The sequence below is a fragment of the Trachemys scripta genome, unplaced genomic scaffold, assembly GCF_013100865.1.
Source record: "Trachemys scripta elegans isolate TJP31775 unplaced genomic scaffold, CAS_Tse_1.0 scaffold_28, whole genome shotgun sequence".
NCBI lineage: Eukaryota > Metazoa > Chordata > Testudines > Emydidae > Trachemys > Trachemys scripta.
Window position 1 is genome coordinate 2,000,861 of NW_023260513.1, and position 16,452 is coordinate 2,017,312.

General features: G+C 51.3%; 1 protein-coding gene across 1 annotated transcript; it reads left to right on the top strand.

The window, feature by feature from the left end:
- The first annotated feature begins 2,875 nt into the window (after positions 1-2,875).
- On the top strand, positions 2,876-15,470 carry LOC117870479 (C-type lectin domain family 2 member D-like). The gene is made up of 4 exons (XM_034757661.1): positions 2,876-3,346; positions 10,329-10,504; positions 11,510-11,613; positions 13,756-15,470. The coding sequence occupies exons 1-4, from the start codon at positions 3,220-3,222 to the stop codon at positions 13,913-13,915; spliced, it is 567 nt and encodes a 188-aa protein (XP_034613552.1). The 5' UTR covers positions 2,876-3,219; the 3' UTR covers positions 13,916-15,470.
- The last annotated feature ends 982 nt before the right edge of the window (positions 15,471-16,452 follow it).

Consider the following 16,452-nt stretch of genomic DNA (forward strand, 5'->3'; position numbering starts at 1 on the left):
TTTATACAAATAGGATGACCACACTCAGATTATCAGATACTTTACAAGAGACCTTTTACGTGAAGCATATTCCAGTTACATTATATTCACACTCATTAGCATATTTTTATAAAATCATATAGAGTTCAACGTCACACCAACCTAAACCTCCCTTACTGCAATTTAAGCCCATTGCTTCTTGTCCTATCCTCAGAGGTTAAGGAGAAAAATTCTTCTCCCTTCTCCTTGTAACAGCCTTTCATGTACTTTAAAACGGTTATCATGTTTCAGTCTTCCCTCATAGGTCATGTTTTCTAGACCTTTAATCATTTTTGTTGCTCTTCTCTGGACTTTCTCCAATTTGTCCACATCTTTCCTGAAATGTGATGCCCAGAACCGAACACAAAACTCCAGTTGAGGCCTAATCCACGCAGAGTAGAGAAGAAGAATTACTTCTCGTGTCTTGCTTATGACACTCCTGCTAATACATCCCAGTATTATGTTCCCTTTTTTTGCAGCAGTGTTACATGGTTGACTCATATTTAGCTTGTGATCCACTATGACACCCCAGATCTCTTTCTGCAGTACTCCTTCCTAGGCAATCATTTCCCATTTTGTGTGCGTGCAACTGATTGTTCCTTCCTAAATGGAGTACTTTGCACTTGCATTTCATACTATTTACTTCCGACCATTTCTCCAGATCATTTTGAATTTTAACCCTGTCCTCCAAAGCACTTGCAACCCCTCCCAGCTTGGTATCATCCGCATACTTTATAAGTGTGCTCTCTATGCCATTATCTAAATCATTGATGAAGATATTGTACAGAAACATATCCAGAACGGATCCCTGCAGGACCCCACTCGTTATGCCCTTCCAGCCTGACTGTGAACCATTGATAACTACTCTCTGAGAATGGTTTTCCAACCAGTTTTGCACCTACCTTATTGTAGCTCCATCTAGGTTGCATTTCCCTGGTTTGATTCTAAGAAGGTCCATGTGACACAGTATCAAAAACTTTACTAAAGTCAAGATATATCACCTTGACCACTTCCCCCCATCCACAAGGCTTGTTACCCTGTCAAGGAAAGCTATCAGGTTGGTTTGACATGATTTGTTCTTGACAAATCCATGCTGACTGTTACTTATCACCTTATTTTCTTCTAGATGTTTGCAAACTGATTGCTTACTTATTTGCTCCATTATCTTTCTGAGTACACAAGTTAAGCTGACTGGTCTCTAATTCCCCGGGTTGTCCTTATTTCCCTTTTTATAGATTGTCACTATATTTGCCCTTTCCAGTCTTCTGGAATCTCTTCCATGACTTTTCAAAGATAATCGCTCATGGCTCAGAAATCTTGTCAGCTCTTTGACTATTCTAGGATGCATTTCATCAGGTCCTGGTGACTTGAAGACATCTAATTTGTCTAAGCAATTTTTAACTTTTTCTTTTCCAATTTTTGCCTCTAATCCTACCTCATTTTCATTGTCATTCACTATGTCAGACGTCCAATCACCACCAACCTTCTTGGTGAAAACTGAAACAAAGAAGTCTTTAAGCACCTTTTCCATTTCCACATTTTCTGTTACTGAACGCTGACCCCCCTCTAAGTACATTGCCTTTTTAAATAGATCAGCAAGTTGAGACAGCAGCTGCTGCCAGCAAGCTCCCTCCGTCCTGAGCCCTGTCATGTCCCCACCTGCTCTGTGAAGATGGGGTAAAGGAGTGGGGGGCAGGGGACATGCTGACATATGCTCCCCTTTTCGTCTCACCCCTCCCCCCGCACAGCAAGCAGGAGGCTCCCGGGAGCAGCTCCAAGGCAGAGGGCAGGAGCAGCACATGGCAGTGGGGGGAATCAATAGTCTGCTGGGAAGCTGCCGCACAGGGAACTTAGGGGAGTGTGGAGCTGATGGGGGGGCTGCCGGTCCACCCTGATTCCAAGCCCCCACCACTAGCTTCAACAGGCAGTGGCGTGACGGGGGAACTGGAGGGAGAGGGGAGAGATTCAGGCCTCTGTGATCCACATTTGACGTATCCTGCTTGGCCTGCCCCGGTTCCGATAGCTGCCTTTCAGCAGCAGGCATGTAACGCTGACCCCTATGGAAGTGTCAGTGGGGCTCCACTGAAATGAAAGGCCCCGTTTGTTCCTGATGCTTCATGGGCCTGATTCTCCCCCACTGCCCTGTGCCTTGTGTCGTCCCTCACACATGTGCATAGCGGAGGGATGGGGGGGGGGAAACAGTACCATGGTGCACAGGGAGTGGGGAACCAGGCCAGAGACCTGCAAACCCCCCAGGACAGTGACCCAGAAATGAGCTGGGCAGGCCATATAACAACAGGAAATTAGAGGGAAGAGAAACTGCTGACAAAGGGCAGAAACGATCTGAACTGGAGACAAGAGGATCAGGAGTGTAGTGGGAAGCGGGTGTGAGTAAGTAGCTGTATAAAGGCAGCAAACCCCCACTGCCACGTCCTCCCCTGCGCCAAGAGTTGGTAAGCAGCTGTTTTAGCTGAGTGGGTGACCCAGACCCCCAGATATTAGGAGCGGGAAGGCAGACCTGGGTCGGGGGTTGGATAAGGTTTTGGGCAGTCAGGGTACAGGTAGGAGGTAGGGTCCTGGGGGGCAGTTAGGGTGTGGGAGGGGTCTTAGGAGGGGGCAGTTAGGGGACAAGGAGCAGGGAGGCTTAGGTAGGGGGTGGGGTTCTGGGGGGGCAGTTAGGAGCAGGGGTCCCAGGAGGGGGCAGACAGGGGACAAGGAGCGGGGGGAGAGTTGGGGGCTCTGAGGGGGGCAGAAAGTGGGAGGGGCAGGGGCGGGGCTAGGACAGGGCAGGGGCGGGGCTCCTCCCATCCTCTTTTTTGCTTGCTGAAATATGGTAACCCTACCTTAGTCTGGGGTTGCTTCGGACTCTCAGCACAGAGGCTCCTGTGTGGGGGGCAGGGAGGAGATTTAGAGTTTCTGTTCTACATCTGATCTCTTTGCTGCTCTGCCCTCATGTAACTGCACTTGGAGCTAGAGAAGGAGCCTGAGAGAACCCAGTGGGTCTGTCCCTGCCTGGCTCCCCTCGGGGTCTCCCAGGGACTCTTCTGTTGAATGCTGTGAGCCTGGTTGTATTGTAGCTGCAAATAGAAAAACCGAACCCCTTGTTTCTCCGACTCAGAGCACCTGGGAATCGCAATAGATATTTGCTGACAGCGGCTCAGGCACGGCTACGGTTAATGAGTCTGCTCCCCAGAAGCACTCATGGCTTTGTCTCTTTCAGGCCCTGGATCTAACACGCTCAGGAAACGAGCTTCCTGTCAAGTCCTAGTCCCAGCTTCCTTCACAGTTTTGATCATCGTCATCGTTACTCTAGCAGCACTTTTAGCAGGTAAGTGCTTGGTCCACCCAGGCTCTGCTCCCCTGGACTGTCTGTTGGGAGGCAGGGACGCTACTAACCAGTGACTCCAGTGGGTCTAGAATGGCTTGTCCTGGCTTCCCTGTTAGTGACCCAATAACCCTCCCTACCTCTGAGAATTCACCGACTGCACGGGCCCTTCAGATTTACCCTGGGTGTTAGGCCTGACTGACCGCACCGCTGCTCCTTCCCTGAAAGGGTTAAGCTTCAGCAGGCTTTCCCAGGAGTTTGTGACCTGGTCCCTGCTGCTGCACTGGGGGAAGGAGGTGGGGGTGGGTTCTCCAAAAGGAGGCTGCGGGAGTTGGTGCCCATTGAAATCCCCTGGGAGCCTGTGACAGACTCGCTGGCTTGAGGCTGCTGGGGAAATCCCAGCTGAACTGTCTCTGGACAGGGTGACTTTGGCACTGACCTTTTTAACCCAGCTCAGCCCAGTCAGTGGTCCCCAAACTGTCTCAATCACACACACCCTTACCCAGTCCATGCCCCTCCCCCAGCAGCCAGGGCCAGGGGTGAGTGGGGCAGGATGGAGGAGGGGGAGCCAGAGTAGGGGGGGTGAGTGTGTTGTTCCACAAACTTATACAGGATTGTTTTAGGGGTCAAGACAAAGATGCCACATTTATTAGTAATCTGTAACTATTAGCACACACACACACACACACACGATAGTTACCAGTTCTGATTGTAGTTTGAGTTCGCAGCTTGGGATCGTAGCTCGTGGCAGCTAACTGGCCAGGAAAGCTGAGCGCGAGGAGGAGCTGGGTCTCTGTCGGGCGCGCACCGATGCTCCTTGATGTTGATAGCAGAACGTTACCCAAAAATCTCTCATCTCACCCTTCCTTTTTTATAGGAGTTTAGTTTGGATTCAAAGTTTCTAGGTCTCGCTGTGTCACGCCGCCTCTGGGTTTAGTGCTTGATCACCCCTCAATTGCAGGTGTGACTGTCAGCCTGGGACCTGGCTTTGATCTTCCTTCTGTTTTTTTCTTTTTAAGGTGGATGCTTCTTGCTTGAGTTAGGGCTGTTGTCTAGTTCTTCAGCCGTTGGTATTTCAATTTTATCTCATCAGGACGGGCTGGTGCTGGAGGTTGATTCTATCACCCATAAATCCCTCATTCACACATCTTAACTAGACTAATAAAATTACAGCAGGGTTTGCAAAAATGAAGGTTGCAGCAAGCCCTTACAAAATGGAGTAAGCGTTTTAAAATGGGGTTTGAATCACAATATGGCACAGAAGTTACAATGTAGGCAAAATGGCAAGTGTAATGAAATGGTGAACAGAATAACTAAAAACAATTTCATTCACATTGGTTCTACATTGTCCCCCTTTTGACCCTTCAATCCAGGGGCATTGAATGGGTGACACTTTATGCAATTGTTTTAAGACTATATATTGGGAAACAATGTGAGCTTGTGGTTTTAGCTTAAAGTACAGCCTTTTAACCTGGGTCCGTGTGGCTTCAGTTAATTGGCTAATTTGTTTATTTTTTTTGTATTAGTTTGTACAGATTTGTTTCATTGAATTCCAAAGTGAAGTTAAAGTTTAGAATATTACTGGTATTTAGTGTGTTAGTTTTTTTATTCTTATGAGTTGGGAAGGAATAGGTTAGGGTGGGAGTTTTTAACATAGTTCTATTCCACATACACTGTTTTACGGGCGGTTTTGAGATGTATTTGTTTTGCCATACAAGCCTTTTTAATTTAATGGCATAGGCACAACTTTTTTTATTAAAATACACTTTTGTGGTACCGTTATTTAGTTTATTTCAGTAATAAGTTGCCAAGCTTTTATGTTGTAAGGAGCAGGGCTCTTAATTTTGGTAAGGTGGGACATACCCATTGTTGTGCAGTTCACCTGGAACACAAGCCATGGTTTATGATTTTTCCGTGTTTATTTAAATACACTCCCACCAATTGAGGAGCCCAAAGATGTTTGCCCTGAAGAACTGGGAGGGCTATGAAGGGCCAGAGTAACTTTAGATTTGTGTGGTTGGACCCATATTACTTGTATAGTGATGTGTTCCATGAGGGTTGATGTGTACATGTTTGATTTCAGGGCCTTGTACCATTCAGAAACATAAGGGAGGAAAAGGTTATTTTTATGTTTTGTTAGCAGAGGAGTTAAGACGGTTATATCTTTAGCTTGTACCCAGTTCATTTTCCTTTTTGTTAGCATAATAGCTAATATTTGTTGTTTACAACACCACAATGCTAATGCTGTTTTGTTCGTTATGTCCCTCATGGTGGCATATTGAGCCCAGAACGCCTGGTTAACATGTTTTTAAGTATGCGGGGTGAGTGGGGCAGGATGGAGGAGGGGGAGCCAGAGTAGGGGGGGTGAGTGGGGCAGGACTGGGGAGCTGCTGGTACCTCTCTTTGGAGCCTTTTCCGAGTGCTCCTCCAGGCTCTTCCCGCCCCACATGGTGGAAGATAGTTACTGCGGGTAACCAGACTTTTACTGGGAATGGCTGAGCCATTACAAACATTGAATCTATCTCCCCTTGTAAGTATTCTCACACTTATCAAACTGTCTGTACTGGGCTAGCTTGATTATCACTTCAAAAGTTTTTTTTCTCTTACTTAATTGGCCTCTCAGAGTTGGTAAGACAACTCCCACCTGTTCATGCTCTCTGTATGTGTGTAATATATATATCCTCAATATATGTTCCATTCTATATGCATCCGAAGAAGTGGGCTGTAGTCCACGAAAGCTTATGCTCTAATAAATTTGTTAGTCTCTAAGGTGCCACAAGTACTCCTGTTCTTTTTGTGGACTTTTACTCTCCGGGCAGCTGGGACTGGGGGCAGAGCAAAGCTGGGTGAAGCTCCCTCCCTGCCCCCAGGGGACTGACCCTTGTGCCTATACACAAATGCAAGAAACCTGGGAAACAAGCAGGGAGAACTGGAAGTCCTGGCACAGTCAGGGAACTATGATGTGATTGGAATAACAGAGACTTGGTGGGATAACTCACATGACTGGAGTACTGTCATGGATGGATATAAACTGTTCAGGAAGGACAGGCAGGGCAGAAAAGGTGGGGGAGTTGCGTTGTATGTAAGAGAGGAGTATGACTGCTCAGAGCTCCGGTATGAAACTGCAGAAAAACCTGAGAGTCTCTGGATAAAGTTGAGAAGTGTGAGCAACAAGGGTGATGTCGTGGTTGGAGTCTGCTATAGACCACCAGACCAGGGGGATGAGGTGGACGAGGCTTTCTTCTGGCAACTAGCAGAAGTTGCTAGATCGCAGACCCTGGTTCTCATGGGAGACTTTAATCACCCTGATATCTGCTGGGAGAGCAATACAGCGGTGCACAGGCAATCCAGGAAATTTTTGGAAAGCGTAGGGGACAATTTCCTGGTGCAAGTGCTGGAGGAACCAACTAGGGGCAAAGCTTTTCTTGACCTGCTGCTCACAAACAGGGAAGAACTAGTAGGGGAAGCAAAAGTGGATGGGAACCTGGGAGGCAGTGACCATGAGATGGTCGAGTTCAGGATCCTGACACAAGGAAGAAAGGAGAGCAGCAGAATACGGACCCTGGACTTCAGAAAAGCAGACTTTGACTCCCTCAGGGAACAGATGGGCAGGATCCCCTGGGAGAATAACATGAAGGGCAAAGGGGTCCAGGAGAGCTGGCTGTATTTTAAAGAATCCTTATTGAGGTTGCAGGAACAAACCATCCCGATGTGTAGAAAATAGTAAATATGGCAGGCGACCAGCTTGGCTAAACAGTGAAATCCTTGCTGATCTGGGCAGTACAGCATGGGGAGAAGGTGACCAGCCCTCTGTGGAGAAAGAAGTGGTTCGGGACTATTTAGAAAAACTGGACGTGCACAAGTCCATGGGGCCGGATGCGCTGCATCCGAGGGTGCTAAAGGAGTTGGCAGGTGAGATTGCAGAGCCATTAGCCATTATTTTTGAAAACTCATGGCAATCGGGGGAGGTCCCAGATGACTGGAAAAAGGCTAATGTAGTGCCCATCTTTAAAAAAGGGAAGAAGGAGGATCCGGGGAACTACAGGCCAGTCAGCCTCACCTCAGTCCCTGGAAAAATCATGGAGCAGGTTCTCAAGGAATCAATTATGAAACATTTAGAGGAGAGGAAAGTGATCAGGAACAGTCAGCATGGATTCACGAAGGGGAAGTCATGCCTGACTAACCTAATTGCCTTCTATGAGGAGATAACTGGCTCTGTGGATGAGGGGAAAGCAATGGATGTGTTATTCCTTGACTTTAGCAAAGCTTTTGATACGGTCTCCCACAGTATTCTTGCCGCCAAGTTAAGGAAGTATGGGCTGGATGAATGGACTGTAAGGTGGATAGAAAGCTGGCTAGATCGTTGGGCTCAACAGGTAGTGATCAATGGCTCCATGTCTAGTTGGCAGCCGGTTTTAAGCGGAGTGCCCCAAGGGTCGGTCCTGGGGCCGGTTTTGTTTAATATCTTTATTAATGATCTGGAGGATGGTGTGGACTGCACTCTCAGCAAGTTTGCAGATGACACTAAACTAGGAGGCGTGGTAGATACACTAGAGGGTAGGGATCGGATACAGAGGGACCTAGACAAATTAGAGGATTGGGCCGAAAAAAACCTGATGAGGTTCAACAAGGACAAGTGCAGAGTCCTGCACTTAGGACGGAAAAATCCCATGCACTGCTACAGACTAGGGACCGAATGGCTAGGTAGCAGTTCTGCAGAAAAGGACCTAGGGGTCACAGTGGACGAGAAGCTGGATATGAGTCAACAGTGTGCTCTTGTTGCCAAGAAGGCTAACGGCATTTTGGGCAGTATAAGTAGGGGCATTGCCAGCAGATCGAGGAATGTGATCGTTCCCCTTTATTCGACATTGGTGAGGCCTCATCTGGAATACTGTGTCCAGTTTTGGTCCCCACACTACAAGAAGGATGTGGAAAAATTGGAAAGAGTCCAGCGGAGGGCAACAAAAATGATGAGGGGTCTGGAGCACATGACTTATGAGGAGAGGCTGAGGGAACTGGGATTGTTTAGTCTCCAGAAGAGAAGAATGAGGGGGGATTTGATAGCAGCCTTCAACTACCTGAAGGGGGGGTCCAAAGAGGATGGAGCTCGGCTGTTCTCAGTGGTGGCAGATGACAGAACAAGGAGCAATGGTCTCAAGTTGCAGTGGGGGAGGTCCAGGTTGGATATCAGGAAAAACTATTTCACTAGGAGGGTGGTGAAACACTGGAATGCGTTACCTAGGGAGGTAGTGGAGTCTCCTTCCTTGGAGGTTTTTAAGGCCCCGCTTGACAAAGCCCTGGCTGGGATGATTTAGCTGGGAATTGGTCCTTCTTTGAGCAGGGGGTTGGACTAGATGACCTCTTGAGGTCCCTTCCAACTCTGATATTCTATGATTCTATGACCCATATCCACCCCCCAGAAGTGGGAGCGTCCAGTTTGGGGTCCTGGGAACCACTGTCAATCTAGAGACTGTTCCCATTTCTGAGGTTCTGGTGCCACCGTGTGGCCATGTTTGTCCCTGAGAATTACAGCGCTTGTTTAAAACTAATTCACGTGGCTCCGAATACTCTGCACAGGCTTCCTTTAAGCCCAGGATAAAATGCTCTGGGCTGTGCTAGTCCCCCCCACCCAGGGCTGGGAAATGCTGGGGATTCTTACTGGTGCAGACACTTACATAAAACACACCTCTGCTGGGTTGGGTCTAGTGTCAGATTCTCTGGGAGCCGGTCCCTTGCACTGATTGGTGCAGTCAGGGTTTGTTTCCTGACATGGGTCTAATCTGGGGGTGGGAAAACTACAGCTCGGGGGCCACATCAGGCCCTTCAGACATTGTAATCCGGCCCTCGAGCTCCCGCTGGGGAGCGGGGTCCAGGGCTTGCCCTGCTCCATGTGTGCTGTGGCTCCACACGGATCCCAGAAGCAGCAGCAGCATGTCCCCCCTCTGGCACCTATGCCTAGGGGAAGCCAAGTGGCTCTGTACATTGCCCCTGCCCCAGGCGGTGCCCCTGCAGCTCCCATTGGCCTGGAACCATGGCCAATGGGAGCTGCAGGGGCGGCGCCTGTGGACAGGGCAGCATGCAGAGTTGCCTGGCCACATTCCGCATAGGTGCTGGAGGGGGGATATGCCGCTGCTTCCAGGAGCTGCTTGAGGTAAGAGCCACTGGAACCCCTGAGCCCCTCCCTTGCCCCAACCCCCAGCCCTGATCCCCCTCCCAACCTCCAAACCCAGGCTGGGACCCCCCTCCTGCACTCCCAACCCCTCATCCCCACCCCAGAGCCTGCACCCCCAACTGGAGCCCCCCATCCCACACCCCAACCCCCTGCCCAGAACCACCTCCTGCACTCTGGACTCCTCATTTCTGCCCCCCCACAGAGCCCGCACCCCTAGCTGGAGCACTCACCCCCTCCTGCACCCCAACCCCCATTTTGTGAGCATTCATGGCCTGCCATACAATTTCCATACCCAGATGTGGCCCTCGGGCCAAAAAGTTTGCCCACTCCGGTTTAATCCCATCTTCATCCCAAGGTGCAGCTCTAAAGCAAAGAGCCTGGGGAGGGGGGCAGCGAGCTGGGTTAGCAGAACGTCCCTGGGGTGGTTAGACCGAGTGTCCCACACCATCTTATTGAACTTTATCTTTAGATGGGGTCAATATTTGTCTGTGCCGGCCATCAGGTAACGCTCCCCTGCCTGCCTGCTCCACGCCTTCACGGTGAATGTGCTGTTGCTGCACTCTGCTCTGGGTTGCTTGTCATCTGCGCTGTCTGTGAATTTGACCCCCAGAAGCTAAGCCACTAAAGAGGAGGGAGTCGGTGCCCATCCCTTGTTTCAAACGGTCTATTTCCTCCCTCAGCACAGCGGTCAGGGGCGTAAGGAGCCTGCAGCCTGGATCGGAGGGATTCTCTCCCCTCATTCACTCAGATACAGAGTCAGGCTGGGGGTAGGGGAAACAGTCTCTGACCCTGTGTTACTTGCTTCTTTGTCAGTGGAAAAATCCAAACCACCTGTGGGTGCTGCTGGGCCCAGCTGCCCGGACGGCTGGATCGGATACCGAGGGAAATGCTATTATTTCTCAGAGACTGAAGGGAACTGGACCTACAGCCAGAGCCAGTGCTCTGCACTCAGCGCCTCCCTGGCTGGGATCGACAGTGAGCAGGAAAAGGTGAGAGCGGCAGATGCTTTATCCCAACTGACTGGGCCTGGCAGGGCTGGAATCGGGCTGGGCTCAACCCCAGGGGTTCCAGAAACTGCCCGGTTGCCTCTCCTGAGAGTGTTTCTGGTGGCTGAATCCCAGGCCTGTCTCGAGCTGAGCTCACAGTCAGGATCACTCACTCCCAGCCCGGCTCCCCTTTCCCAGAGCCCCAGGCGGGAGGATCCCCCTCTGTAGGCCTGGGCCGGCCTGGTCAGCTCCTGGACAGTGGAGAACCTGCCTCTGCAGCTCCCCACAGCCAGTGACTCAGTGGGGTGGGGGCTCCGTGTGCCTGCCGGAGGAAGCACTCAGGCTCTTGGGCTGTGCAGGGAGTGAGCTCTGCCCTTCCTCAGAGCAGCTCCCGCCTCTCTGGGGGTGGGGGGGTCGCTCTGTGCAAAGCTGCTGGGAAGGAGCCTGGCAAGGAGGGCAGAGGTGCCTGCAAAGCCCAGCAGCTGCCCAGCCCCAGAGGGGAGTGGAGAAGGATGGGGCAGGGGCAGGTCTGTCCATGTAAACATGGATGTGGGGATGGAGACAGATGGGATAAAATGGCCTCTGAGCAGCCCCCAGCTCCTGCACGTGTCCCCAGGCTCCCAGCTGAGCAGGCCCCAGTCTGATGGGACGTCCAACAAACCGGGATTCTCAGCCAGCGATCGGTTCACCGGCTGAAGCTGCTGTCAGAGGAGCGGAGCTGCCAGCTCTGACCCCTACCAGCCTAGCAGGGGACCAGTGGAGGGGAGAACTCCTGCTGTTACTGAGTCCTGACTTCACAACCCACAGCTGGTTCGTTAGACTGGGCCTTGTTCTCACTCCCCCCAGCGTGGGCTGGGCTGGCGTCATCGGACCCAGGGCTCTCAGCTGGCAAACTACGGGTGGCCCATCCGAACCTGAACTGCTGAGAAGGGGCCACACAGAGCCACAGGGGCAGGTGAGCACCACAGCCAGGGACCGAAACATAATCTGACTTGTCTTATTTTTCAGAATTTCCTGCTGCGCTATAAGAGCTTCCTCGACCGTTGGGTTGGCCTCCAGAGGGAGCCAGGCCAGGCCTGGATGTGGCCCAACGGCACCGAATTCGACAACCGGTGAGTCCCTTTCTGTAAGGCAGTCACGGCTCTCCCTGTCTGTCAGGGCAGGAGACCACGCCCCTTCGCTACCATGCTTCCAGAGCACTTCGGTCCAGGGGAAAACTGGCTCACAGTTAGTGTCCCAGGCCTGCAGTCCAGCCGAGCAGCGATAAGTCTGTATGCCCGGGGCCCTCAGTCAGGGCGGGGCAGTGATCCAGTGGGGCTCTGGCCGGCTGTCACTCAGGCAGTCGCAGAGAGTGTATTCGCCCAGGACCCCCAGTCAGGGCGGGGCAGTGATCCAGGGGGGCTCTGGCCGGCTGTCACTCAGGCAGTCGCAGAGAGTGTATTCGCCCAGAGCCCCAGTCAGGGCGGGGCAGTGATCAGTTCAGGTAAGGGGCTCTGGCCGGCTGTCACTCAGGCAGTCGCAGAGAGTGTATTCGCCCGGGGCCCCCAGTCAGGGCGGGGCAGTGATCAGCTCAGGTAAGGGGCTCTGGCCGGCTGTCATGCAGAGCCACACAGCAGTTTAGGGGAGATGAACTCTCTGGTGGGAGTCAGCAAACCATCTGGCGTCCTAGTTCAGGCAGGTGCCAGACCAGTGCCAGACTCCTGACCACAAAGTGGGGGGGCTGCCACCCCAGACAGTGGGGGGTAGGGGGACGCAGGCCCTCCCGCTCCACAGCATCCCAGCCCAGGGCCCTAACAGTGGCAGAGTGGTCTGCCACTGAGTCAGCGGGGAAATCTGTTCACAAGCTGGCCGGCTTGCAATCAGTCACAGAGCCAAACCCTATTCAGCTTCCCTGGGCCCCTTCCTCCACTCCCAGTCCGGGTACCTGCATTCGGGGGCTGTCGTCGGTCTTGCTCGGGTAAAGGGCAGGCGGTAGCCCCAGCAGCTCCTCGGTGTCCCCGGTGTCTGGCAGCTCTGACAGCCCTTCCGGGTCTCTGGCACAGGAGCCGCCTCCATCAGGTCCAGGAGCAGGGGAGAGACATCCTGCTCCTCCGGCAGCTCTGCCCCAACTGAGCTCGTGGGCTGGCCTTTTATAGTTCCTGTTCCTGCCCCGCCCCTCTGCTTCCGGCGGGGTGGCCCCAGGTATCCCAGTTCTGCCCACCAGGTGGGCGGTCGTGGCTCTCTCTCCGCCCATCACCCCCTCACTACAGCGTCCCTCCAGTAACATTTTCTGGGTTAGATCACAGGTGCCTGCCGTGCTACCAAAAGAGGAAGACTATATTTAACCAAGGTTGTTTGGGGGTGTGGGAATGTGTCTTCTTGGTATTTGGTTTTCATGGACTAAAACCAATATTCCAGCAGCGTTTGAGTCCCCCACACAGTGTTATCATTGTTTGTAATTTGTAGTAACGTAGCGCCCGTAGACCAGGGCCCCATAGTGCCAGGCGCTGTACGATCACAGAACAGAAAGATGGTCCCTGCCCCACGGGGTTTACAATGCACCACAGTTCTGGGCACAAGGGAGACTGCCGGAGGAGACACTAACCGGAGCTCCCCCGTCCCCATTGGGCTGTCCGGGTGGAAGTTAGACTCCCTAAGCCCACTCTGAAGAGTGGTGTTTGGAGATGAACAGTGTCCTTCACTGTTGGGGTAATTTGAGATTCTCTCCGTGGGAATGTTGTAGGGAGAAATCTCATTTCACTACTAACAGTCTGTCCTGACAGCCCATGGGGTTTGAAACAGGCCCCCGGCCTCTCTGACAGTCCCCCAGCGTCCTGGGGAGGATCGGCTCAAACTCTTCTCCACAGAGAGCTGCTGCTGCTCGCTGCCATGGGAGAGGCCTGTGGACTCTCTCCCCTCTGGGCCGAATGGGCCTGGAGAGAAAGTTGGGGCACGGGGAGAGCGTCAGGCAAAGCTGAGCCGTGCGCAAGTCGTGCCTAATATCTACCAGCACAAAGACATCACTGGAAGCCCCAGCTGTCGTCTTTCAGCCCCACCCGCTTTCTCCTCTCCCTGCCCTGCAATAGCCACTACCTGTGTTTCCTACACCTTTATTTTTCCCCTTGTGCCAGGGAGGAGTCTAAAGTCCGGCCGATGCCTCTGGGTGCAGCTGCTCCTCTGGCTGCCCCGCCCTGTGGCGGTGTCTCCCCCTGTCTGTGACTGATGGGCAATGCCCAGCCCCGCCCTGACTCGCAGCCCTGGGGTCTGTGTTGCAGGTTTCCGATAAGAGGAGGTGGTGACTGTGCTTTTCTGGTGGATGACGGCTGGTTCGGCAGCTCGCGGTGCAGCACAGGGAGACGCTGGATCTGCAGTAAATCCGATGCCTGTACAATGGGGACGGGACGTGCTGTGGAGTCAAAACTTGGAGACTCTTAGGAACGAGGCCTGGAAAAGCTTTATTGGGGGCACACCTTCCACTACCTGTAGATGAAGGAGGCCGGGTCTGTATTCTTTACAGACTCTCCCCAGGGCTTCCCTTGGGGAAATAGATCTCTGGAGTTAGATTCTTTGGGGCTAGATGATATTTTCCCTCAGTTTAATGCCATTAGTTTGAGTTCTCTGCTCCCACCTGGGTTCTGCTTAACCAGCCTCTTCCCTCCTTGGGGTTCTCCCCTCTCAGATCGTGGCCCAGCACAGAGGTTCCCAAACGGGTACAGGAGCTCATTGGAAGGGACACACAGTAACAAGCCAACCCCTTTAAATGAAGCTGGTCCAGTGCCCCTGTGCTAGAACAGGTGACCCACGTTTGGCCGGTTAAGGGGGCAGGGCAGCGCTTGGAGCTATAGAGGGTCAGGGAGAATCAGTGAGGAGGAAGAAGTCCTTGAAGGAAGTTACAGGATGTTGCTAGGGGAAGGCTGAAGACAGGGAAGTGGCAGATGGATTTACCCGCTGCTGTCCCCATGCTGGAGCCAGAGAGAGCTGAGGACCAGGGGAACAATGGTACGGTAGATCTGCTAGAGATGAAAGGTAACAGAACAGGACGAGTGCTGGATATTTCCCTGGTGACGATGAACTCCCAGGGGAGAGGCTGTGGGTGCTGCTGCTGGGAAGAGTGGGTTTGCGCTCCAGCTGGAACACCTTGGCTGGCTGACATGGTAGAAGGACAGGAGAGGACCAAAGAAGAGTCCAGATGTGGTGGAAGACACTGGTGTGTGCTCCATTGATGGACCAGATGTCAAGGGATTTTAAGGACTATATGCGCTGGGGGTGATAAATGGACTATGGTTTGGAACCTTGCCGTGGACTATTTGCGCCAGGTTTTAGTAATAAACTGAGCCCAGGGATGGGTCCCAGCTGGGGGGATATGCTGTGACTTTAAAAAAAAAAAAAAAATCTGAAAAGATCAAATTTTGATTATTTAAATAAAAACAGGTTTATTTATTTATGTATTTTTACAAATAAACCTGTGTTGAAGCCTAAACTTGTCTCTTACAATGACATGTTACATATAAAACTTAATACTAAGCAGGACATATTTGCTGCCAAGTTTTAATGACGGTCAGACCACCGAACTGCTGGAAAACCTGGGATAAGCACCATGAACCAGAGTTTGCTGAAGGTCTAAACCAGCTTTTGACAGCGGTCGCCTCTTCTGCAGGTGTAGAGAGAATATTTTCTTCTTTTCAGTTTATTCAACTAGTTCATTTAAAGTTAAGGAACCACCTGGGGAGTTGGCAAACTAGTTTTTCTGGGTTTTTTTTTTCTTCCAATGTGTGAATAAAAACTAGGTGTGAGAAGACAAGATCTACTAGTTCTAAATCCTGAGGGACATGGTGACCAGAAATAATCAGTTCAATTCACTAACTGCAGCTACTACTGCCTTTGTTTAATACATCGGCTTTAAATGCAAACTATGGTTTGATAAGAAAAAAAGTTTATGTATCCAAAACAGTTATGGTTGTTTTTTTTAAATAAAATATTAAAATGCTGAGTTTTGTGCATTTTTGATTGAATTCATATCCAAATAGAGCTTGACATAAATCACAAGTAAAAGATTCATCTAGTAATAAAACATGTACAAATTAATCTGAATAAATGTACAGTAAACTCTCTAATTGCTCAAATAAATGTGTCTAGGTATGGTGTATCCTCCTGGTTAGCAAAAAGAAGCACCAAATTGAGTGTAAAGGCTGTGTTTAAAGACATGCTCATCTGAACTAATGGTTATCCACCAAGAAGAATTTAGAAAAATAAAAAGTACAAATGCAAAACAATTTAAATTGATGAATTAAATCAAGGGTTCCTGTTTGCTGATTTGAATCATGATTAAAATTGTTAATTTAAAATCAAAAGTGATTTAAATTAATTCACGGTGGGTATGATAAGAAACAAGAGCCTGTCACACAGTTCTTAAGGAAGAGGGGAAGTGGGGATGGCAACCCCAGTGCTGGGGGCTGAGCCACAAGGGGCACTTGGGGCTGAGGTGGAATCATGTACAGTTCCCTGGGAGGGCTGGTGGAGCCTGGGGCCAGCAAACCCTGCTCCATGACATGGCTCCATTAAGGACAGAGGTACCCAAAGAAGCAGCAGACCAGCTGAAGAAGGTGGCTGCCTCCTTAACGTGATAACACCCAGCTGTTAGGGTAACTGCCAGGAAGAGGGTGAGGGCAGAGAGCCTGGGGAGACTTGCAGGGGAACCTTGAGTCTCTCTGGAATAAGAACCAGCATTGAGACTGGGGAAGGCGGCTTGAATTGCAGCACAGCCCTGAAGAGGGCTGTGGGGTCCCTTAACCACGGGGAGGGAGTTGAGTCAGGCATCAGGGCAGGAGGAGACCAGTGGGAAAGACTCGCGGGCGAGGCTAGGGACTGCAGTGGGACTGGCCGAGCTCTCAGGAGGGGACAGGAATCTAAAGCCTTGGCACAAGAGTGAAAATACTCACTGGGAGCCGTGTGTGCTGCACGGGTCCAGTGGA